At 41.3% G+C, this 26186-nt stretch overlaps 1 protein-coding gene across 13 annotated transcripts in view; it reads left to right on the forward strand.

Moving 5' to 3' along the window:
* The window catches only part of DOCK10 (dedicator of cytokinesis 10), a 214440-nt gene that overhangs the window by 171032 nt on the left and 17222 nt on the right, over window positions 1-26186 (forward strand). For 11 of the 13 annotated variants that reach the window (XM_081192469.1, XM_081192475.1, XM_081192476.1 and 8 more), the window contains 22 exons: window positions 564-677; window positions 1717-1788; window positions 3233-3379; window positions 5628-5711; window positions 7093-7189; window positions 7420-7464; window positions 8086-8261; window positions 8363-8479; window positions 9495-9606; window positions 11122-11243; window positions 11335-11449; window positions 13094-13160; window positions 14796-14843; window positions 15545-15646; window positions 17717-17841; window positions 18130-18242; window positions 18688-18825; window positions 21241-21423; window positions 22144-22254; window positions 23776-23991; window positions 24520-24577; window positions 24899-24997. In XM_081192469.1, coding sequence (XP_081048595.1) covers window positions 564-677; window positions 1717-1788; window positions 3233-3379; window positions 5628-5711; window positions 7093-7189; window positions 7420-7464; window positions 8086-8261; window positions 8363-8479; window positions 9495-9606; window positions 11122-11243; window positions 11335-11449; window positions 13094-13160; window positions 14796-14843; window positions 15545-15646; window positions 17717-17841; window positions 18130-18242; window positions 18688-18825; window positions 21241-21423; window positions 22144-22254; window positions 23776-23991; window positions 24520-24577; window positions 24899-24997 — 2461 coding nt within the window. The remainder of the gene's footprint in view (window positions 1-563; window positions 678-1716; window positions 1789-3232; window positions 3380-5627; window positions 5712-7092; window positions 7190-7419; window positions 7465-8085; window positions 8262-8362; window positions 8480-9494; window positions 9607-11121; window positions 11244-11334; window positions 11450-13093; window positions 13161-14795; window positions 14844-15544; window positions 15647-17716; window positions 17842-18129; window positions 18243-18687; window positions 18826-21240; window positions 21424-22143; window positions 22255-23775; window positions 23992-24519; window positions 24578-24898; window positions 24998-26186) is intronic. The other 2 variants (XM_081192474.1, XM_081192471.1) reach the window with 2 other exon arrangements.

Here is a 26186-nt window from a genome sequence, read left to right on the forward strand (position 1 = left end):
ATTCATACATAATTCCTATTCCTGCATTTATTTATATACAGTGGTACCTCGGTTTAAGAACAGTCTGGTTTAAGAACGATTCGATTTATAAACTCTGCAAAACTGGAAGTAGTGTCCCAGTTTAAGAACTTTACCTTGGTCTAAGAACGAAATCCGAATGGTGGAAGGGCACCGGTGGTGGGAGGCCTCATTAGGGAAAGCGCGCCTTGGTTTAAGAATGGTTTTGGCTTAAGAACGGACCTCTGGAACGGATTAAGTTCATAAACCAAGGTACCACTGTATCTAGAAAGCACATAACTCCTCCTGAACCTGAGGACTCTGAATTGATACGCTTCTTCCTTTCATTCTGCTTGAGAAAGCAGAAATGATAAATCAGTGCAATAAATTCTGCTTTAAATATAAAGACCACTGTGTCTCTTCTGTTATTTCTGTCAGATGGCAATCATTTCAAACACATAGGAATGTTACACTGAGTCTTGGGAGACCAGCCTTCTCACTGCCAACTATTCCTCTGTGTATGTGGATGGTGTTTTTATTATTATTTTTATTATATATATATTTAGTATGTATTCAAGACCAAGTCATTTGAAGAAAGAACAGTTCACGAGGAGCTAGCTAAGAATATGACCGGTCTGTTGAAGTCAAATGAGCAAAGAACAGTGAAACATGTTTTAAAGGTAAATCTTTCTTCTTTTCCAAAGCTACAAGTTCTAGAAAGATTTGCATAGATTTACCATTTTTTTCATGCTCCTTTTTTGTGTGTTGTTGGCTTTTTACTGCTCCATACACCAGAGAGTGCTTCACTTCATTTGTGTTTGTTGGGTTATCCATTCCACTGAAGTGAACAGAGCCATTTGCACAAACAGATCTTCCCAACTGGGTGCCCATAGAAGTTCATATGGAATTCTTGACTGGGGTGTCAGCATTTAAAGTACCGTACATGGAGATATGGGATGAGATCCAACGTGGCATTTGCACATGAAGTTTGAGAGTTACATTGCACAAGCTGTAGTGCACAAGCTTAACTGTTACCTAGTAATAGGAACAGCTGTACTAGGGTTTGCACAACATATTTTACAAGTGCAAGGCACCCATTAGATTCCGTTGTTGCCCTACTCTAATCTAGAAATCACCCTGAAGTCTGAAAGTTCACACCAAGTTGATCATTCAGTTTTGGTTATTAATTGAATGAGTGCTATATGCTCTATGGACAACTATTAACTTATTAGTGGCTTGTTGTTTTTAATGAAATTATAGTACATTCCTTCTGTATTCACACATATACAAACTGGGAATTAAAATAGATCCCTGCTTATAGAAGAGCAAGTCAGTTTTCTCACAGTGTTCACAATCTTGCCAGCAGCTTCTGGAAACAAGATGGCAATATGTGGAATATTTGGACCATTGAAACTCCAAATTTGTTTGTTTGTTTGTTTGTAAAACTTTTCTTCGTGCCTCACCTAAATTACAGAGCCTCACCTAAATTACATTCGTATCTGAAGAAGTGTGCATGCACACGAAAGCTCATACCAAGAACTAACTTAGTTGGTCTTTAAGGTGCTACTGGAAGGAATTTTTTTATTTTGACTAAATTACAGAGATCAGTCTGATTTTAAGAAGGAAACTATAAAGTAAGGGTGAACAAGGAAAACAAAGAAATGAGCATTGCTGTCATTGTGATAACTTACTGCTCTCTCTTTTTTCCAATTTTAATAGCACTCCTGGTTCTTTTTCGCAATTATCTTAAAATCAATGGCTCAGCATTTGGTGGATACAAAGAGAATACAGGTAAGACTGTGTGCTGCTCTCCATTATGAATAAGCAGATATCAATCTTTACACAGACACACATTTAAAATACCTTACTTGAACAAAAACATCCCTGAGCATAAAAAGATACTTTGGCATATGCCCATGGTCTCTCTCACTCACTCGCACGCACGCACACGCGCGCACACACACACACACACACACACACCCCTACCTGAAGATAATTTGTATTAAACACCATGGAGTTAAAGGTAGAGCTATGCAGCTAAGAAAATGCGTAGCTCGGCTCACAGACAAACATTCAGCAGAATCAAATGTGTATCTGGCAGAGAAATGAGGCAACAGTGACACATCTGCTGTTTCGGAGAGATAATTGCACAGAGTGTGCATGACATAATCCTTATCTTGTTCCGTCTGGCAGAGCCAAGGCTGTGATTACTCCACAGTCCCAATTATATTTCATTAGGCTGTCAGGTAAACACTTTCTTAAGCATAGTTTTTCCCTCCCAGAAATAAGCTAAGTAAAAAAACAAAAACCCATTAATATCCCCTTCCTTCCCTCCCTCCCCCTTAAAAAGTAGCATTTGCCAGGATCCAAAGATGTGTGAGCTAGTGCATAGAATGTCGCTTCTCACAAATTAATAATATAATGGCTGCGCTCTAGGTACTGGAAGGACAATAACACAGTGGTAGTGCATGCACTCTGTATGCTGGAGGTTCCCAGTTTAATCCCCAGTATCACCACTTTAGAGTGACCTCTTAAGAGAGACCTCTGCCTGAGATCTCAGAGAGAGCTTCTGCTAATCAGTGTAGACAGTGTTGATTAGATGGTCTGACTCAATATAAGGTAGCATTGTACATTTTTGTGCTCTCATGGCACATCAAATGTAATTTTGGAGCATGGGTGGGACTTCCAGATGTACTACAACATCCACAATCCCTCACAGTTGGTCATGCTGGTAGGACTTATAGGAGCTCAAATAAAATCATTTTTTAATTGTTACAATCAATAGCTAGTAGTTGAACAAAACTGGGAGGTTCACAGATGAAACCATCATTCTGGAGGACCCCCCTCCCTTTCTTTGATTGGAGAGCTGCTGCTCAGTCAAAATAGACAATACCAAGTTAGATGGATCAATGGTTTGTCTTACCATAAGTAGGTTCCTATGCAAAACTGATATAATTACCTCTTCCTCCCTTCCAATACATGGTTCTGAACCTACATAAGCTCTACATTGAGATCCTGTCACCTGAGGCAGTTGTCTCAGCTGGCTTCACAGGTGGGCCACTCTATCTAACAACCCATTCATGAGTAATACCATCAAATTCTCCTATAGAGCGCTCTATAGCTTTGAAAGTTGCAGCTTTGTTGGGTTTTGTGGGCTGGAGAGAACCACAGGGGAACTTTGAGTGGTGACAGGGTTAAACTTATATTCTAAAAACGTCATCTGCTGTCTGTTCAGATGCCTCGCACTCAGAGATTTCCAGAATCATTCCAAAATGAGCTGGATACGCTCATCATGGTGATTTCAGATCATGTTGTTTGGAAACACAGGGATGCTCTTGAAGAAACAAGGAATGCAAATCACAGCATTGGCAGGTTTCTGAAGGTAAGATGCTTTTACCGCAAATAGCCTTTACTTAGCCTTGGTATGGTCTGATCTACGTTTTAGAGCAGGGATGGAGAATTTATGGCGCTCCAGAGGTTATTGGACTCCAATTCCCTGGCCAGGCCAGCCAATGGTTAGGCATGATGGGGTTGTAGTCCAGCAGTCTCTGACAACATCCAGCAACATCCATAAAGCCACTACAAACAGTGTGGATTTTCTACATGTTGCTGACACAACATAATGTATTATACTACATGATAAAAGTTTTATGTCATACATTTAAATGTTTCTGGGTGCCTGATAAGCAGCACTGTGTTGTTTGCCTTCAGCTTGGAGCAGTCAGAACCTGGAAGCTATGCAGCTACACTCCATGTGGAGAAGCTCATGCTAATTTAGCATACTATGCAACTTTATCATACTACCTTACAATTTGTATTTATAGCCCTTTATAGAACCAGACACCTGGTTTTCACTGACACTAGTTCTAGCAAATCACAGGTTGCAGAGAAAGTACCGTATTTTTCGCTCTATAACACGCACCTGACCATAACACGCACATCGTTTTTAGAGGAGGAAAACAAGGGAAAAAATATTCTGAATGAAACAGTGGACGTATCATTTTTGTGCTTCATGCTGTGGCCACAGACATGTGATCTGATGGTGAATTTTGGCTGACCCAATGCAAAGATCCTGAGGATCCATGTGGATCCATGCTTTGTAACCACGTTTTTGCACCATTGCAGCCCCAGGCAACAGTGGGTGCGTGATTTTTTTTTGGGGGGGCAGGCTGTAGCCATGGGCATGCTGTGTGCTCTGATGGTGAATTTGGGGTGACCCAATGCAAAGATCCTGAGGATCCATGTGGATCCATGCTTTGTAACCACGTTTTTGCACCATTGCAGCCCCAGGCAACAGTGGGTGCGTGATTTTTTTTGGGGGGGGGGCAGGCTGTAGCCATGGACATGCTGTGTGCTCTGATGGTGAATTTGGGGTGACCCAATGCAAAGATCCTGAGGATCCATGTGGATCCATGCTTTGTAACCACATTTTAAGTGGGGAGGGAAGGAAAAACACAGAAGGCTAAGAATGCAGGAGAGGGCTATAACGTGAGGAAAGGAAGGCAAAAGTTTCCCCCCATCCACCCACACAAGCCAGCCAGCGTGTGCTCTCTCTCTCTCTCTCTCCCTCTTTAAATGGAAGAAAGCATATTTGAATGCTGTGTGTCTCCAAAAACAAAAAGCAGGAAGTCAAATCAGAATTTTAAGCCGAACCTGTAATCTCTCTTCCCTTCACAAACATTGTTCCTCCGGAGCAGGGACAGGATAGAAGGACGGACGCTCTGCTTTCCCTCTCTACTTGCCTGGAGGGGAGGGGCTTTCCCTGCTCTTTGTTCGGACGCTCTGCTTTCCCTCTCTACTTGCCTGGAGGGGAGGGGCTTTCCCTGCTCTTTGTTCGGACGCTCTGCTTTCCCTCTCTACTTGCCTGGAGGGGAGGGGCTTTCCCTGCTCTTTGTTTGGACGCTCTGCTTTCCCTCTCTACTTGCCTGGAGGGGAGGGGCTTTCCCTGCTCTTTGTTCGGACGCTCTGCTTTCCCTCTCTACTTGCCTGGAGGGGAGGGGCTTTCCCTGCTCTTTGTTCCGTTTGAGCAAACACAGCAAGGAAACAGAGAGGGCGGGCAGTAAGACCCTGAGGCAGAATGCAGGAAAGCTGCCACTTCCTGTATCACGGAGCTCCCTTCTCCCTGAAGCGCGGTTTGATTTTTGCCTTATTTTTCCACACATTCGCTCCATAACACGCACAGACATTTCCCCTTCCTTTTTAGGAGAAAAAATCTGCGTGTTATAGAGCGAAAAATACGGTATATTTCTAGTGCCATGTCAAAAGCTTAATTTATTTTTTCCACGGCATAATGTCAGTCCAGGGATATATGGGGGGGGGGTTGGATTGAATCCATGCTTGTCAAACCTATAGTTAGGCTTCTAGACAATGCCTTACTTTGGCTTCCCCTCCCCGCAAAAAAAGACCCACATTACTGTGACTCTTCATCTCTTAGTGCCATTTATATAAGGTGACTTCCTTGTTGAGCTGAAAACTGCTGACAAATATTTGGTCCCCAAGACCAGATATGGTCCACAGTCAATTTATTGTTTGACAGGATGATGATAACTTTGGTGCTTTGTTGCCTTTCTTCTGCTAATATAATCCATTTCCAGAGTGAATAATTAAAATAGCTCAATTTTTATTCTTAGCGTTGTTTCACATTCATGGACCGTGGATTTGTATTTAAGATGATCAACAGCTATATAAGCATGTTTGGACCAGGTGACCACAAGGTAAGATAACACATAGTGTTTAAATGTACAGCCCAGTTCTTCAGCAGCTGAAAGAATCAGGTGTTAGGATTCTTGCTCCGTGCCTGCAGTCATGGGATTGTTTTATGTCACATGACGGTGTATGTTTTCATTCCACTTAGTGGGAAGTGACGGAGACAGGATGTTTGGTATTACAGTGTTCCGTGATGTGGGACTATTGTCCTTTGTTCTTTCTCTTTGGTGTCTGATGAGAAAGAGGAAGGAGCCAAGTCAGAATGCTCCAAGTGTATTATATGTAAATAATGTAGATTAGCCAAAATGCTGTGCTACTGAGTCTGTTATGCAAACTACGTAAGCGTACTAATGCCTCTTGGTATCAGTCACTGTGATGTTCAGGCTGGAGAAAGCTTTTGAAGCTCCCGAACGAACGACCGGGATGGAGAGAACATGCCAGTCAGGCATGTGTTTCTGCCAGGGTCCTACACACAGTAGGGCGATCCTAACATCAGGATTAATATGAAGAGAGTGTTGGTCTCTACAAGATGCTACTTTTCTGTTGCATTTATAATCAAAGCTTTACCAAAACATAAGTGGAAGCAGTTATGCAACATTTATCTATACAGTGCAGCCCCTAAAGCTATACCCAGTCTTACTACACTCCCCAAGACTTCAGACCCCTCCAGACTGTTATTTTATTGAGGGTGCATTCTGGCCCAGTAACAATGCATCAGTGGTGGAATTATTCTATTTCAGTTGGTTCTGTGATGCTTCCCTGATGCTACCACATTTTTGCTATCCAGAGGGGCAACAAAAATGAGACCAACCCAAAGCATTTGCAGACACAAACAATATATAAAGCGGGATCACATGTGACTGCTCTGACACAGTCATGTGCACAAATCATCATGGATGTGCAGTAAAAAGGATGCCGACATCAGCAGGGCACTCTGCATACTGCATTTCCTCTCGAAATACACCCCTTGTTGAAAGCTTATTCATAAGGGAAGTACTGAAAGGCTCTACTCCAGCAAACTGTGAAGTATCCATATCTGTTCTGCATTCCCTTGCTTCTTGACTAAATAGGAAGTGCTTACACAGTCCTTTTGCCCTGGGTCACCAATAGTCCAAACATAAAAGCAACATATGGGAATTATTTTCACATTTATTACACAGTATATTCTGCCCTCTCCCAAAGGGTATCCTCTTATTCAATACAATTTAATGCTCATAAGAAATAAAATATATTTAAGGATCCAAAATAAATTGCAGTGAAATAGCAAAACCAAACCCAGTTTTGCTTTACATGACAGACCACTGGTTTCATCTTTTCTGTGTGACCTATGTAATGCAAATGTAAATCTCCAATACTGAGTGCAAAACAATCACTATTGTAACATTTCAGATCTTGTTCCAGTATAAATTTGACTTTCTTCAAGAAGTATGCAATCATGAACACTTCATTCCTCTGTGCCTGCCTATGAGATCAGCAGACATACCAGGTAAGAACTTCCTTATTTATTTATTATTTCTTTTCAAGGAAAACAAACTTTTTTTATCCTAAAGACACTTACTTGGAAATAAGCCCTAGGGAAATCAATGGAACTTTGATGCTTAATCTAATTATATGAAGGATCAACGTGCCCAATTTGCATTTCCTAAGTCAGCTCATTGTATAAAAAGGTAATTGTTGTCTTTCCCCTCCCCTTCTATTTCTGCAAAATCATTTAAGATCCAGCAACACCATCAGAAACAACACTGCAGTTTCATGCATCAGGTAAGAGGTGAATTGCTTTTATTCCTTCCATGACCATAAATTAATGGATGAACACACTAAGAGGTCCAAATCCCATTCATAGCACTTCTGAAATTAGCTACAATATTACCTGAAGCCAAGCATTTACAAATGTTGATAGTTGGGAGTTAGACATCTGAAGGCAGCCCTGTTTAGGGAAGCTTTTAATGTTTGATGTATTTTAATATTTTTTTGGAAGCCGCCCAGAGTGGCTGGGGAAGCCCAGCCAGATGGGCGGGGTATAAATAAATTGTTGTTGTTGTTGTTGTTGTTGTTGTTGTTGTTGTTGTTGTTGTTGTTGTTGTTGTTGTTTGGATGTTTTCCATATTGTGAGATCTTGGATGAGACTAATATCCACCAACCATACCTTACAGAAATGTTTGCAAAGATAGATAATATTTTATTGCCTTAGGAACCTTTGAAAAATAACTGGTTCAATCGAAAGAGCTTTGTGAAAATATAATGAGGTTTTTTTATTTAAAAAAAGTTAACTGGATAATAGCAATGGCTGATAATAGTACTAGACTCTTGCTGGCATATCTATTTCTTGGACATGCATAATTTTAGTAATATGCAATGAACCTCTTGCCTGTTCTCTTCAAGATATTCCAGAGTATACTGTGACAAATGAGTTTTGCCGAAAGCATTTCTTAATTGGATTACTTCTGCGAGAGGTTGGGTTTGCGCTCCAGGAAGATCAGGATATTAGGCACATGGCCTTGGCAGTACTAAAAAACCTCATGGCGAAACATTCCTTTGATAATCGATATGCCGACCTGGTAAATTTTTGCCTTACTTGCATATTCCTGTGTGCTTTTGAAATCTACCAGTCAGCCACCTGCAGTGAGCCTTTCTCTTTGAATTTCATTTTTTTCCCCAGGAGAAACAGGCAAAGATAGCAAACCTGTATATGCCCCTGTATGGCATGCTTTTAGACAACATGCCAAGGATATATATGAAGGACCTGTTTCCGTTCAACATAAATACGTCCAATCAGGTAAACGAGAGTGAGCTTCTGTTCCACAAATTCATTTTGAGTCATTTTTGTTACGTTTTCATACAGACCTTTCTGTTTTCAGATCTGTCTTTGCTGGGTGAATAATTAGGTTAATTTATCAACAATTGACCCAAATTCACTAGGCTGAAGGCCCTTAAATGAGCTACACACTCATATATCTACCTCGAGGGCCCTCAACAGACTTGTGTTAGCCCTTATGGATTAATTAACTGTACATTATATAGAAGTCTATACATAGCCCTGTCTAAAGAGGCTTCTCAGCTATATTACAGTAGTATCTGGATTATCCAGCCATTGTTCTAAAACCCTGAGACGTGACTGTGGCTATTAAAAAATAATGATGATGATGAAGGACAAGAGGAAGAGTTACTATAACGCAACCAAAGACCAATTCAAGCATTCATTCACATGGTCCACTCATGTGACTGTAGTAGCTTAGTGTTCTCACTGATGTCAGAGATTTCTTGTTTGGAAGAGCCTTCATAGCAAAACCATATGAAATGCTGTGCTGCTCCCACTCTCCATAGCCCTGTACAGTGACTCTCAACTTCTTATGCTCTGGGAGACAACACCACCTGACCTAGCAACTTTCAGGGGAAGCAACCACTGAGTATATTCATGTTGGCTGACTTGATATACAGGATTCATATGTCAACCAATACACTTGCCTTAGAGGCAAAGGCAGCAGAAGGTTCCTCTCCTTGCTCTACATGCATATGTAGACACAAGTAGCACACGAATAGGGCTTTATCTGAATTTGATTTGAGCACACAGGAAAAATATGTAGATGGAAATATGAAAGATTAACTTGGTAGTGAGGATAAGCTCTCCTTGGCATTAATCAGCAGACGCTGGGTTGTTTTTATTTTTAACGTCATGCCAGAAAACCATTCCAGTAGCAATGTAATTATATAACTTTCAAATTAACAGGCTGTTTTCGAAAGCTGATGATATGAGTGACTAAATTTGTTCCCTTGTTCTCATTGAAATCCAGGGATCCAGAGATGATTTGAGTACTACTGGTGGATTTCAGAGTCAGGCAGCAATGAAACATGCAAACTCTGTAGATACCTCTTTTTCCAAAGATGTTCTTAACTCTATAGCAGGTACGAAAGCATTTGGGGCAGATTGCTCCACCGTGAGGCTTGTTACCAGTTTTTAAACTCTGATTATTTCCTTAACATGCAAGGCAAGAAAACTTCGTATTATATATTTTCGTCATCCAAATAATGCCTGAGTTAGTTTTTCAGTTTGTACAGCTACAGCACTCTCACACCAGACTTTATCTTATTCCTTCTGTTAATGATATCAAACATGACCCCAGCCTGTTGTTCTTGTTTTAAGGAAGATGAATCCCTTTGGGATTTCTCCATGCTTCCTAAATGTATGCATATGCTTAAATATTCCATTCTCCCATAATTCCAGGGGAGAGGAGTTAATCAGTTTATTACACTTTTCCCTGCTTTGTAGTTAAAGGTAAAGGGACCCCTGACCATTAGGTCCAGTCGTGGCCGACTCTGGGGTTGCGGCGCTCATCTTGCTTTATTGGCCGAGGGAGCTGGCGTACAGCTGCCGGGTCATGTGGCCAGCATGACCAAGCCGCTTCTGGTGAACCAGAGCAGTGCACGGAAACGGCGTTTACCTTCCTGCCAGAGCAGTACCTATTTTTCTACTTGCACTTTGACGTGCTTTCGAACTGCTAGGTTGGCAGGAGCAGGGACCGAGCTACATAAAAATTGGTGCCCCAAATAAAAGAACTTTGAACAGGTCACATTGTTCTCAACTCATTTTTGTAAAGTAAATAACTAGAATAGTAATTATAAATTGTACCCAGGAGGAGCAACAGATTTACCAGCACATCTGAAGCCTTACTGGCTTATGCTGGTCAGGGTGGGAGGTTGGAGAGTGTTTCTTCCAAAAAAAATTTGCTGTGCCAGCTCTAGGTCAGTGCAGTTGAAGGGCCCATATTGGTCCCATGTGGGTAATGGACCTAATGGACTAGCATAGAATCCAGCAGATTCATAGCTGGCCTTCAGCACTCTGTTTTTAGGCTCAGTGCTGGCAGTCACCATCAGGAATTCAACCCACCACACATTCCATAGCTACAGCAGGAACATGCAGAATGACAAAACACCCCAACACAAGTCAACAGCAGAGGTCGGCTGAGCTCAGAAACATGGGCATCATTAACTCCTTGTCCTGTCAGAGACCTTCCAAAGGCGGGATACAAGTGTTTAAAATAAGTAATAATAAATAAAATTAACTCCTGGCCAAAAGGATATAATAGAAATACTGTTCAATGTATGTACTTCTATCTGTATACAATACTAATTGTGCGTAATAAAATTCTTCATTTCAGTGATCTTTGGTCCATTGTGTCTCAGAATGTACCTAACATCATCAATAACAACAGCACAAATATCCCTGTATATTTATCATCCTATGTCAACAGTGTTTCATACACTCAGACCCATGGCCATCAGTGTCTTCATTAATTGAGCAACATTGTGTTCCACAACTGTGTCACTTTTCCACCCTACACTTTGAGTTTTCATTCTTCTGCCTAATTTTTGTGTCCATAAACATCATTTTAGCATGTTCGTTGTGGGTTTTGTTTCCAGCTTTTTCATCAGTAGCTATTTCTGCAGCAAACCATGCTGACTCCAGAGGCTCCTTAGCAAGTCTCGACTCTAACCCAAGCACCAACGAAAAGAACAGCGAGGCGACAGAAACCTGTGAAAAGGTACGCATGCGTGTGAATGGTTGGAAACAATTTTCAGAATCTGAAGGCCTCCAAGTTACTACAAAGATCCTTTGTGTTTCACTCCTAACAGATTGTGAGGCCATTATCCCTGATTGGGTCAGCTCTTCGGTTTGACAAACTAGATCAGGCTGAAACAAGAAGTCTCCTGATGTGTTTCCTTCACATTATGAAAACAATTTCGGAAGGTGAGGAAACCATAGAGTGCAAGCCCTCACAAAAAAATGTTTCAAGCTTCATTTGGGAAAGTAAATAAAAGGGGACATGGTAGCAGTGTATAAGTAGTGCTCTAGTTATCTCCCGCTTGGACTACTGCAATGCGCTCTACGTGGGGCTACCTTTCAAGGTGACTCGGAAACTACAACTAATCCAGAATGCGGCAGCTAGACTGGTGACTGGGGGCGGCCGCCGAGACCACATAACATCGGTCTTGAAAGACCTACATTGGCTCCCAGTACGTTTCCAAGCACAATTCAAAGTGTGGGGGTTGACCTTTAAAGCCCTAAACGGCCTCGGCCCAGTATACCTGAAGGAGCGTCTCCACCCCCATCGTTCTGCCCGGACGCTGAGGTCCAGCGCCGAGGGCCTTCTGGCGGTTCCCTCATTGCGAGAAGCAAAGCTACAGGGAACCAGGCAGAGGGCCTTCTCGGTAGTGGCGCCCGCCCTGTGGAACGCCCTCCCATCAGATGTCAAAGCAATAAATAACTACCTGACATTCAGAAGACATCTTAAGGCAGCCCTGTTCAGGGAAGCTTTTAATCTGTGATATTTTAGTGTATTTTTGGTTTCTATGGAAGCCGCCCAGAGTGGCTGGGGAAACCCAGCCAGATGGGCGGGGTGCAAATTATAAATTATTATTATTATTAGTATAAGATTACACATGGTGTGGGGAAAAGTGGATAGAGTCAGGTATCCCCTACATCAAATAAACCTGAATATTTCATAGGAAGAAGAAATTATTTTTTCATACAGCGCATAGTTAAATCATGGAATTCATTCCCACACAATGCAGCAGTGACCAACATGGATGGCTTAAAAAGGGAATTAGATAAATATATGGAGCATAAAGCTGTCATGGCTACCTGCCATAAAGACAATGCTCAACCTCCAGAGCTGGAGCAATATAATAATAATAATAATAATAATAATAATAATAATAATAATAATAATAATAATAATAATAATAATAATAATAATTATTATTTATACCCCGCCCATCTGGCTGGGCTTCCCCAGCCACTCTGGGCGGCTTCCAAAAGAATATTAAAATACTATAATACATCAAACATTAAAAGCTTCCCGAAACCGGGAAATATGCCTCTGAATACCAGTTTCTAGGACTGACAAGTGGGAAGCGTTCTGCTGCATTCATGTCCTCAGCTTCATTTGTATCCTACATAGCTCCTCCCCCTGGGCTTACCTCACAAGGCTGTGAGAATGGTAGTGTACCAACTGGCCTTTGGAAGGGGCTGTAGCTCAATGGTGCAGCATCTGCCTTGCATGCAGAGGATCCCAGGTTTAATTCCCAGCATCTCCAGCTCGGCAGGGAGAGACTCCTGTCTGAACCCTGGACAGCCACTGCCAATCGGTGTAGACGATACTGAGCCAGATGGACCAATGGTCTGACTTGGTATAAGGCAGCTTCCTGTGTTCCTATGCTCTTGTTTACAGACTTCCTATAGGCATCTAGTTGGCCACTATGGGAACAGGCTCCTGGAGCAGCTGGGCCTTTGCTCTGATCCAGCACTGTTCTTCTTATGTTCTTAATGCTTTGAGTCAGCTCTTTAATTGCGGGCAAATAATAGATTTATATTTTTTATGTCTTTTTCCAGATACATTGATCTCCTACTGGCAGAGAGCCCCATTCACAGAGATATCAGACTTTTTCAGCATTTTAGAGTAAGCTCACTCTGAGGTTTGTCCTTCTAAGGCTGTCATTGGCAGTGACTCAAATAGAACGAAGCAAGGTGTAAATACTGGGTTTTACTGACATTTTGAAAATTATTAGCCTCAGATCCACATATTCATTGTTTTTAAACTGTTAAAGGCCAATTATTTCCAATTTTTGCTGGCCTTTTGAAATATTGTTCCCTTTCCCCACCCATATACCTAGGAAACCTGTGAATCTTGAACCTCTTCTAATAACATCTGTGCCTAAAACATGGTGTGTTATGGTCTCCCATACATAGAGAACAGAAAATGTTTTCATCATATGCATTCCTGACCCATCATGGGACAAATTCCTTCCCCTTCTTTCTGTTGTGAAATAAATGAAAATTATTTGCTCCCTATGTCAGCCTCACTATAGATCACATGCCATGAAAGGGCTCAGAATCTCCTTATATCTCTTAGGAGATGATTCTATGCATGCATTCCTCAAAGTGAGTCCCATTCAATTTACTTCTGAGTAGACATGCCTAGGATTCTGCTGTCCTCAGCACTATGCATGTGATCCCTATAGTTTGCTGTACACAAAGCCAGCTACCTGGAGGTGAAAGATGTGGGTGTGCTCAACTATTAATTTATAGAAATATTTGTATACCACTGTATCATTTAAAAAATATCAAAGCAGTTCCCACAATGGAAACATAACATCAAAAGCAGACATCAATTAACCATTGTGGAAGGGTGTGTTCTTAATTGCCTGCATAGGCCTGTTGGAATAGCACCGTTTAAAGGTTGGCACAGAAGGTGCCCACTTCTTTATAAAACTACCACAGAAATGATATAGAAATTATGACACTGTCAGTTCTGTCTTGTTCAGGAATCCTCAGCCCTGTCAAAAGAGCCAAACTAGTTTAACCTCTAGAGCAGAGATGAAGAACTTTGGCCCTCCAGATGTTGTTGGACTCAAACTCCCATCAGCCCATTCAGTTTGGCCAACGATACGGGCTGATGGGAGGTCTAGTCCAGTGACTTCTGCTCAGAATTGGGGGTCAATCATGACTCCCAATGCTTCCCTTTTCCTGGCCTGTCTGCTTCCAAAGGCATGGAAAACCTGAGCTGAAAGGTGGTTTGTATGTCTTGTAAGCTAGATGTGGTTATGCAAGCTTGGTCTTGCTGCAGTGCCATACTCCTGGCAAGAGAAAAAAATGGTTCAGTGTAAAGTGTGTGTACGTGCATTGTTATATAAGATGTGTTCAGGCACTCACCTGAACATGCAAATGCTGAAAGTGTGGTGGGGAGGGCATGCACACAACCCCCTCTCCCAATGCACATGGCGCACCCCACTCAGTTCCTGACCTTTGCCATATTCCAGAGGCAAAGCCTGGGCTTCTCCTTGCACTCACTTGCACATGAGTAGAACTGTTTGTGCAATTGGGGACCCTGTTAAACCAAGGTTCCTCACCCCTACAAGACCTTCTCTGAACAGTATGAAGAAAGTTGGAGACTTAGGGGATGGACACATGCAAGGAAGAGGGTGTGCATGCCCTGTTGCTGTTCAAACTTTTGACTTTATGCTCAGGTGAGTGCCTGACCATCCCTGTACTATCAAACAAAAACTATCAGAGTCTCACTTTTTCTTTCTTTCAGGGTTTGCTTCCAAAATTTCAGATACCTTGGGAAACGAAACATAGTGAGGTAAGTTGTGCTTTAGTTATATAACATATGGCAAGATGAAATTTCAAACACACTTTGAAGCTGGCATGTAAATGAATGACCCAAATATCAGTGTGTACAAGTTCAATCCAGACTGGCTTTTTTCTCAGAAAGCTGAGCTCCAAATGCACTAAAGCTGGTAGGATTCCAAGTAATGCTGCTTCCCTTGTTACTACCAAGAAGATAAGTAATTAGGTACATGAAAAAAACTTAAGGAGGGTTCGTCCCTGTGTGCAAAACTTCTAATTTGATGGCATTAGCAGCTGCATGTTGCTTTTAACAGTTGACTTTTCCTATGACAGGTAGTATAAAAGGGATCAATAATACTTTGCAGCGTTTGCAATCCAATACCTTCTTGCCTCTTCATTTTTTGGCCACTATTTCTGAAGTATGAGGCTATTTTTGCAGCTGCCAAGGATCAGGCACACACTTTTCCTTGGCAATATGATGATGGTTTGTTTTTCATTTCCAGCAGCAACAATGAGCTGTTCTGTCTGCTACATTTCCAGCAGTTATAAAATGAAAACAAACTATTGGTATTTTTATTATCTTTTGCCCATTGTGTTTTTCATATGAAAAAGGGCAACTCGATGCATGTTTTCTCAGAAATAAGTCCTGTTGTGTTCAATAAGGCTGATTATATAAAAGCATATTAAGATTATTATTATTATTATTATTATTAGGAAAATTGCTGCTGCTTTTAAGGTTGCTCAAACAACACAGAATAATGGAACCCTGAAAGGCTCTAACTCATCCTGCCAGACCTCTGGGCTTCTGCCCCAATGGTAAGATACATTTTGCTACTGAGCTTTTAACTTCATTCCAAGCTAAAAGGAGTCAACAGTAATCCTATCCCATGCTCCTCTTCTTTTTCTCTATATTTTTTTCATGCAGTTACTTCAATCTAACAAGCCACATGACCACAATATTTTTGTCATGTTTATCTTGTATCCAGTTCATCCCATGTGCTAATAGATCCAGCCAGTTTGGCATCTGGGTCGCCTCAGTGCTGTGAAATAGGTTGCTTTGTGCTTACAGCTCCTTGGACATGACAGCTCTGCCTTGTGATCTGCATGTAGACCTACCACAGGCAAAGCAGCCAGTGTGCAGTGAATCTAAGGGCTGAGCTATACATGGCTACATCTCCCCAATATTTTCATTTTTTACTTAAAATCAAAGTTCTCCAGATTTGTTTCTGCAAGCTGTTATTAACAGAATAGAGGTACCTGTATCTTCCACTACCTCCCGTTGTTGAGTTTTAGTACTTTTAGATAGATGTGTGATTTAGAGTAGAATCTTAATCTCATTTACAGAGATATAAGCCCTATTGAATTCAATGGGGCTTACTTTTGAGCAATCATAAATTAATCAAGAGGGGAAATCCTCCTTCTCCAACACCAGCATTGCAAAAAGTTCAGAGCCTCCTGTTGCTGCTTCAAAGTAAAAGATGGAGATGTTGATGGGTTCCGATCCAGTTCACTATTGGTTTTTTGACTTTAGGAATCCTTAGGTATTGTGATTAAAATCCCTGTTGTGCTGTTATTTGGTTCATTGAAGACAGTGAGATGCATCTTAATGTTAAGGACTGAACATTTTGAATCTGCTCTGCTTGTAGGCTTTAAGACACATTTATATTTTTATCCCATGGTTCTTTGAGAGCCACTTTGTTCATTCACAGCTAACTGAAACTCAACAGTTGCCAGTATAATAGCCTTGTGTCATGGCGAATGGCTGGACCAAATGAAGCATGAGGGGGAATGATGCACTCCTTTGCTTCTCGCTCCAGAATAAGCCCTGATCTCACTTTACAGATCTGAATGAATCCTTTCACTGGGCCATTGTATTGCGGCATGTTTACAGGAAAACGACCCTGACGCCTCAACAAAACAAAGGCCTAGCAATGAGGTGTACTGCAGCAAATTCTTAACCCACTGCTTCACTCTGCTCTCTCCAAAGCAATCACTTGGTCTTTTTCTTGCCATTGTGCCTTTAACTTAACAAGACTTAGAAGGCTGTATCTTAAGAGAATCTTGATAATTGCCAGTGCTCCTTCTGATTGTTTTTGAGAGCTTTATTAATTGGAAGTTCTGCTGTTACGAAATCTGTTCTGCTGCTGAAGCCCCAGCCTACACCTCTGATAAAAGAAAGATATGCTTATCTGCAGGAATGGATACATGGGCTACATTTAACTTACCCCTGAGAAGTTTTTTGGGGGGTTTTGTGGCTTATCAACATCCCCCTCCCTGAGAAGTTTTTTTGGGTTTTTTGTGGCTTATCAACATCCCCCTCCCATTTTTTTTTAATTATTAAATAATAATAATATTTTAAATTCCTTCTGTTGGTGCCCTGTTGTGATGCCATGATTTGGGGGTGGTGGTTTGTAGCCCTACAATAATCATCTGCTTTAAAAAGAAAAAAATAAGTATAGCCATATTAATACCACATATGCTTTATACAATAATATATCAGGGCAGTCTGTAACTATAAGACATAAAACACCATTAAAGATTGTGCACAAAAATGCAGAGTCTGTGACTCAAGATTCAGTTTTCCAATCCTGAACCCCTTCTGTTATTGCTGCAGCAAAGCATGAGGAGACAATTGCCAGTTTACCCAAGTCCCTAAAGTTACTTAACACATGTGTACAAAATTTCAGCTAAGTAATCTTTCTCGTGAGCTTTATATCCCACTTTGCTGCCCATTACTTCTCCTTGCTTCATTACATTCATATTGGGAGAAAATGGAATATGTCAAATAGAAACTGGCATCTTACTCTATATATTGAAGCAAATGAAGAACTTTTGGGACACAGTATGTAACATTTAAGCAAGACCCTCTAACTTCTCATTTTGCAGGATACATTCTGCCTCCAGCGGTGACGTCCACAAGCACCACAGATCTCAAACTTTACCAATAATACGTGGCAAGAATGCCTTCTCCAACCCTAAACTCCTGCAGATGATAGACAGCACCATTGCAAGTAAGCACAAAAGACCTAGGTGTATGTTGCATTTTGCTCTAATATCAGCTGCTGCCGTGTGGGTAATGAGTCTTTATGAGTCTTACTCCAGAGCATCCATTAAAACAACTCATTCAAGCTTATATCTTTAACAATTTAGCTAAAAAAATAACTGTGATAGAATGCCTAGTGTTTTACACAAATGCTGTTTAAATGACCTCCCCTTCACTGTTGGCACTTGCCATTAGTGAATTGGTCTGCGCTTGTTGTCCTCAAATACATTTTCCCATGACATTTGTTTTGTTGTAGGTGGTTCCAATGAAACAGATATTGTGAACTACGTAGATACCGAAGCCAACATTGCCACGGAAGTTTGCCTTACTATTCTTGACTTATTATGTCTGTTTACTCAACATCATCAGGTATGATTTCCATATGACAAAATCATGTTTTACATGAAAATCACAGTGTTCTATTATTTATGCCAACCTATTATAGTTGCACAGTTTAATTTTTTGGAGAAAGACATGACCCAAAGGTATCATATCTGGGCAAAATCTACGAATCATGCTTGGAAAAGTAAGTGGAATGTGCTAGGCCCAATGCACCTTGCATTATGTATTATTATGATAGTCCTGGAACTTCCTGGCCTAAGGGGCAGCAAGTGGGGGGAGGCAGAATTATTTTAAGGGAGAAGATATTATTTGATATACTTTGGGAGGTGGTACTGAAGCAGCTGACTTGACGTTGTGTTGCTAATTCTGTTAAAGCAGGCCTTGCCCATTTGGGCAGGAGAAACAGATGCAGAGAAAGCCAGGCAGTTTAGCTTTTGAAAGACTGAAAGATGTTTGTTGGCTCGTTTTTCAGAGACAGCTGCAACAATCAGATTGCCAGAACACACTGATGAAGAAAGTCTTTGATACCTTCCTGCTGTTTCTGCAAATCAATCACTCTGCAGCAGCCCTCAAGCACGTCTTTGCTGCTCTTAGATTGTTTGTGAGTAAGGTACGTCCCTGCTACAGTTGGGTCACCTGTGATAAGAAATGCTCGTTTGTTGTTTAAACCAGCATTGAAACCATGCCTGCCACATAATTAGTGATCAAGTTGCATCCTGGAAATCAGTACTGAAATACAATTTCAGATAATTTCTCATAGAAATTTGTGTTTTAGATTCAAAATTTTACCTCAGACATTGATTGATATAGACATGTTATCAGTCTGTTGGTTGCTTTAAAAAAAAAAGCAGATGCTAGCTATCAAATGCTAGAGTTCCAACAAAGGCATTGCATGTCAGCTGTAATATTTGATCATAGATCGATATTATTGAAGATCAAATACAGCCAAGTATTAAAATGGCAGACCATTGCTTGTTAACAGTCACATCCTTTCTTATAACAAATATTAAAATCAAATATGGCATTAAATTGAGCTTTAGCATCAAGCAGTCAATATTTGATACCCAGGCAACATTCAACATCAGAGTTCATAAAGAATTATTTGGGAGAGAAAGTCCGGGATCATTATTTTTTTTAAATCTAGTTCTTCAGCAAAGCTCCTTGTGTTTGTTCATGGACTACTGAACATAAGAACATAAGAACAGACCTCCAGGATCAGACCAAAAGCTCTTCTAGTCCAACCCTCTGTTGTCATGCTTGCCAACCAGATAGATGCCAGTGGGAAGCCTTTGCAGTCCTACTCATATGTCTGCAGCATGGAGCTGAACTGGCCTTCCCTTCCTCATTGCCCGTTCCATCCACAGCTTTTTCCTCCACCATCTTCAGTCATTGCTTAATACGGCAAATTTTCAAAAGCCACGTTTTTGCCAGATAAAGACAAGCCCTTCCTTGAACGGAACCCTACGGTGAAGTACTCGAAACAGAATGCGAGGAGAATGCTTTTCTTTCGCAACGTGTGATATTGTAACGCCGCCAGTGGCATATTTCTAGGGCCAAGGGAAACATTAGACAAACCCAGCAGGAACAGCTTTCAATTACGTGGCAGACTGTCAGGAGCCTGTTTAATAGTGGGAGAGTGGAGACGTACAGATGCATAGGAAGCTGCCTTACACTGCATCAGACCATTAGTCTATCTGGCTCAGTAGTGCCTATTCTGACTGGCAGTGATTGTCCAGGATTTCAGGCAGGGAGTCTTTCTAAGCCCTACCTGGAGAACCCAGGGACTGAATGTGGGACCTTCTTCATGCAAAGCATGTTCTCTCTGCCACTGAGCTATGGCCTTTCTCCAGTCATCTGAGCCACCCACTCCATTGTCTGGAGTGAATGGATTTGGATGCTCCCTTGAAATATCTATGGGGGTTAGCTCCATCTTGACATGGTAACGTTGCTCTCTTCCTGCTCATTCCATTCCATTTTCCTTCAGTAATCTCATCTCAACAGGTGGCATGCAAAGAATAATGTTACTTATTCTCCGTAGTCTGCTCAGCCGATCATGTTGTTACTCAGAGAAATCTCAGTTCATTTATTCATATCATTAATTGGATACTATCTTTATTTAGATTTTATATTAGATACATCCTATCAAAATTAAAGAGGAGAAGAAATCGCATCAGAAGCAAAAGCAAATTGGGACCTAAAGCTACTTCAACCAGTTCTTAGGATGTTTTTAGAAGTTATTGAGGCTATGGTTGTACTGCTTGTCCAAGCAGAAAGCGGGAGTTCTATGGTTTCCAGAAGTCCGTGATCAATAATAAGAGCTGAAGGGTGGGGCAGCAGCCCTTACATGACCTTTCATCACCAGCATCACTGCAACGTACTGGGAGGGGTGAAGCAGCAGTGAAGTCGGTGCAAGTGGGGGCATCCATTTAGCTCCAGTGCTACAGCTGCATCACACCAACCCTGCTGCTGCCTCACTCCTCCCAATAATCTGCAGTGATGCCGTTGAAGGTGAGTTCATGGAGGCACCCCCATTTAGCCAACTCCTACTGCAATCCAATCCAACCTTCTACCTACACACTGCAGAAATCCAGAGCTAGAACATCCCCGAGAGATGACTGTCTATAGTCTCTGCTTGAAGACTTCTAGTGAGGGAGAGGTCTGTTTCACTAAACATCAACTATACAACATGTTGCTCTCTGAGTGTTTATCCTGCCTCGTGCTCACTTGCAACCATTGAGCTAGGTGTTAGATAGCCACATATGCAGCAATATTTGTGTCGTATCCCTATGACATGTACACCTGGGTGAATCAGAATGACCTTGAGCAATGATCTTTGGAGATCACGGTGGCCCATGCAGATAGTCTTGTTGGTGTTTTTTTGTGGGTCACGACTAGCTCCTTCTCAACTGTAGGCAGTTTATAAGTGGCATGAGGTCTTTGATTGCCTTCCAGCACTGACAGATGCTTCATTTGTGTTATAAGAAATCTCTTATGTTTTAGCAAAGGTGTATCTTTGTCTCCATAGTTCCCTTCAGCATTCTTCCAAGGGCAGGCTGACTTATGTGGCTCATTCTGCTATGAAATTCTTAAGTGCTGCAATCACAGGTCACGGTCGACACAGATGGAAGCCTCTGCTCTGCTGTATTTCTTCATGAGAAAGAACTTTGAATTTAATAAGCAGAAGTCAATAGTCAGGTCCCATTTGCAGGTAAGTAAACACTATGGTGATGAATGAGCATCCCACACAGATTACTTTTTGCATTTCCTGGTCATGGCATTGTTTTAGTTTTTGCCTCGACTCAGTCTAGAGATGAGCAGTGTCTATGTGCAGATCACATAGAGTTCCCAAGCACTTCTGTTCTTCCAGTCCTGCTGTACCTTGGCAAAATCCCCCAAACCTCAACTTTTCTTTCTAAACTAAAGGAAACTTTCTGGTTGGAAAGGTGCAGGTTTAATTCTGGAAATGCAGTCCACAGCATAGAAATCTTCTTGAGACACACTTAGTGTCCTATATATCCCTGATTATAATTCTGAAATGTGGCATGGGGCACTGCCATCATTTGAGCTGTTAGTTCCCTCTTTGAGCATATACATGGAGACCCAGACAACTACTTGGACTATTGTCCATCTTGTAACTCGGTCAGCATAGGATCCTCTTTGTACTAAGTCAGACCCTTGAGCCATCTAGCTCAGTATTGTCTACATGGGCTGGCAGAGGCTCTCCAGGATTACAGACGCAGGACATTCCCAGCCCTTCCTGGAGAAATTGATGGTTGAACTTGGGACCTTCTGCATGCAAAGCAGATGTCCTGCCCCTAAACTACAGCCCTTTTTGCAGTCTATTAAGTTGTACTAGTAGTTCGTCTAAGGAATAACCACTTGCTAGCTTGATTTACTTATGCTAACACCTTCTTTTAATGTTTTTTAGCTCATCAAAGCTGTAAGCCAGTTGATTGCAGATGCAGGAATTGGAGGCTCCCGGTTTCAGCATTCACTGGCGATTACAAATAACTTCGCTAACGGAGACAAGCAAATGAAAGTAAGAAATGACTGGTATTACTTACAACTATAAATAGATGGGTCCTAAGCTACATTATCCTCTATTACAATCTTAGTCCTTTCTGTGAAAACCTTCCAAAAATATATTTTGCAAAAGAAATATACTTAATTTTCTAATCACTCTGAAATGCATAATCCAGTCCAGTCCCTACTGCTAATATCTTTGCAGGTACTGAATTGTATTTTGTTTCACCACTGCAATCATTGAAGCTATTTCTGGAGTAAATAAATTACCCAATATTGACTTGAAATTTGTTCAGAATCATTTAGGGTATTGCTAAATCACACCAATTTTTCTGGCTATTGAAACAGTTGCTCCTGGGCACCCTCTCCCCTGCTTTATCAGTACAAAGTCTGATGAAATTGTATATTCTGGTAAATATTCATTGTAAGCTTGTTCGGGAGCTAATCAGGCCTGAAAAGTAGGGCACCAATGTAATAAATAAAAAGATAATGCTGGTAAGTATCACATGGACTGGGTCCTTTAGGAAAAAATAGATCAATGTCAGTGGAAAGCTGAAGATCTCAGTTAGTACAGCATGAGACATGGAATCTCATGGTCATGCAGAGGGTTAGACTATATGGCCCTTGTGGTCCCTTCAGACATTACAATTCTATAAACCTTCTATAAGAGGTTGCTCTTTTCAGTCTGCTTTGTATGTAGTGGCGTAGCGTGGGGGTGCAGGGGGGGCGGCCGCACCGGGCGCAACATCTGGGGGTTAGGGTTAGGGGGCGCAAATCCACGGGTTAGGGGGAGCAAATCCACGGGTTAGGGGCACAAATTACTGGCCTTGCCCCGGGTGCTGACAACCCACGCTACGCCACTGTTTGTATGCTACTGGTAACTTCATCAACAGTGTTCCCTTAGAATTCTAAGAGATCAAAAATCAGTGCAGTTTTGAAATCAGCAATTAAAATCAGTGCAGTTTTCAATGGTTCAGTCTGCCATCTTGATTCAAAGTGACATCTGGTTGTATCCAAACATAGACAAAAACCTGCTCCCTGATCTCAATAATCTTCATGCAAAATTGTGTTACAGTATCTCAAGAGGTGTCCAAATGCTTAGTGAATGAATAACTTTCCAAAGTATGTATTAGATTCCTGGAGAGGGTTCCCCTAACTGTTCCGGGGTCATGGCTTTTTGCCTCCATACACATCCATCCTGACCCAGTATCTTTTGGTTAACTCCTATGACCTCTGGGAAGTCCTGCATATCCCACCTGCCTAGTCTGTGGCTAGATGTTCAGCTACCACTTTGCACATGATCAAGGTTTTTGAATTGCAGGATAAATGCTATATAAAAAAGATGATGCACAAAAAAGGAGTGGCATGCAAAGATGTCAGTAACTGTGTATGAGCAGGAGCAAGAGCCAGCAAGCACAGGATTTTGAAGTGTGTGTATGGTCCACTATGTCATCTGTCCCAAAAGTATGTGATTTAACATGGAAACGGAAATTCTGTAAGTTTAAAAGTACACTTCTGCTGCTTCTCCTCCCCAAAGAACAGCAACTTCCCAGCAGAAGTGAAAGACTTGACCAAACGCATAAGGACGGTTTTGATGGCTACAGCTCAAATGAAGGAACATGAGAAGGACCCCGAGATGCTAGTGGATTTGCAGTACAGTTTGGCAAATTCATACGCCAGCACGCCTGAATTGCGTAGGACTTGGCTAGAAAGCATGGCCAAGATCCATGCTAGAAATGGTGACTTATCAGAGGTAACTTGCAAATACTAACGATTGATTTTGTATCCAAAAGGGATTGGGAGGAGCACTCTATATGAGTCTGACTTAAATACCGTACATCTGGCTGGAGCAGAGCATGTATTATCACCCGTTGACATTTGCTAACAATTGTTTTGTTAAAATGCAAGCACTTTATTGAGTGTTATTGTGCATCCTTTCCCACCCCAAAAGAAACCTGATTCAGAGTTCAAATTATTTTAGACTCCTTTATTTTCTAAGCTCTTGCAAGGACATGACCCAGATAGTTGTTTTTATGGTTGAAATCCTGATGCTCTCATTTAGCCATACTCTTAGCCTTTTTAGGCAAATCTCTTGGTAACTGGAGCTTAGCTCAAGTAAAGACTTCAGCATCAGTTTCTTGTTTTGCACAAACATTCACACTAATAAATCTGTCAAGTGAAGCTTGGCTACCTTTCTGCAAAACACTTGCCTGACATTTATGAGGATAAAGAAAATCTGTGCGGCTTAATATTAACACTTGCATACAATTTCTTGTTGCAGGCTGCTATGTGCTATATCCATATAGCTGCCCTTATTGCTGAATACCTGAAAAGAAAAGGTAAGATAACTTTATTCCAAGGCTAGCATCGATGCAGCAAAGAGTAAAATGTGACCGCCTATTTCAATCTGATGCAATTCATGTCCTTTTGTAGTTATCCTTTAAGCAGCTTTGACTCTTCTCAAATGTTTCCCATGTAAGATACTACAACCAGTAAAATCAATGGTTACAACCTTGCATGTGGTGTGAAAATGAAGCTTAACTCAATCTCTTTTGGGAAGGGGGACATTTGTATCTCATTTCTTTAGTGTGTATCATTAAGTATGCATGTATTAACACATACAGATAGCAGAATGCTAATAACATCTCACACTATCGTAGGTTACTGGAAAATGGAAAAGATATGTACCTCTCGTATGCTCCTGGAAGATGCTGAACTCTCTGATAGTAATGTCTTACTAACAACTCATACTGGAGGAAGTGAGTGTTCTAACCACATCTGTTTATGTGGCATAGACAACCACATTTGACCCACACCGATTGCAGAGATTCAACAGAAGAAGAGATTAACTGAAAAGGGAGGGAATATCATGATGCATATTTATATTCTTTGACATTGGGAGGTGTCAGGTCTTCTCTCTGTTTCTGTCATTGGTTGGAAGACTGAATTAGAAGAAGTCTTTTACTGCAATGCTGTATACATTTTTCTTATAAGGATTACTCCAAGACAACTTCTCAGGTCATTGACTTTCCACATTAAGGTATGCATGGGGTATGCCTGCATAATAATCACTTAGGAAACCCACCAAGATAAACAAGAAAATGAAATTTGGTTGCCTGCAAAGGTCACTCTCTCTAACACACACAAACACACACCAGGGCATGATAAGTCAGCATGGCCACTTCTGCAAGCTTCCCATGGGCAACAGCAATCCTGTGCCCAATAACCATGTATGTGGAGTAGGGTCCACCTACCTCCATATCCAGTAGTTCTAGCTACCTCTTGCCCCACCTTTAGTCTAGTGGTTTCAAGGATTCTAGTCCTGGTAGAAGGAATATCTAGAACATGGATGGAGAACACGTGGCCTTGGAGATGATGTTGGATTCCAGTTCCCATCAACTGCAGCCAAATGGCAACCACCTAGAGGGCCAGAGGCACTCCATCCCTGATCTAGTAGCATCCAAGAAGGAAGTGGGGATCAGTAGTGGGATAATTCTCACTGCTTGTTGTAGGTTGCTTAGTTTATCTCAGTTCAGATTATGCTTGGACTGCATTTTGCATTACTCTTGTGGGTTGCATTTCCCTTGCCTTGCTTTCTAATAAGGATGGGAGAAAGAAAAGGCATGTAAATCAAGCTACATCTACATCTCCCTCGGGTGGAAAACCCCCAGTCCTAAGATGGAGGCATGCATCCATTGCCTTAGAACTGGACTGTTGCCACGTAGTTGAGGAAATTAATAGAACAAAAAAACTCCTAATAACATGGTAGCTCTTCCCAGTGAAATTCCATTCTTCCTGCATTAGAGTTCAAAAAAATCCATGTAACATCATTCTGGTGATATATTTTTTTCCTGTTTCCAAAAGCAAAATAAAATATATTTAGTGGCAATATCAAGATCATAAGCAATTTAGGGGAGAAAGGGAGAAAATGTGACCACTCACAAATAT

This window comes from Podarcis bocagei, assembly GCF_964188305.1.
Source record: "Podarcis bocagei genome assembly, chromosome: 4".
NCBI lineage: Eukaryota > Metazoa > Chordata > Lepidosauria > Squamata > Lacertidae > Podarcis > Podarcis bocagei.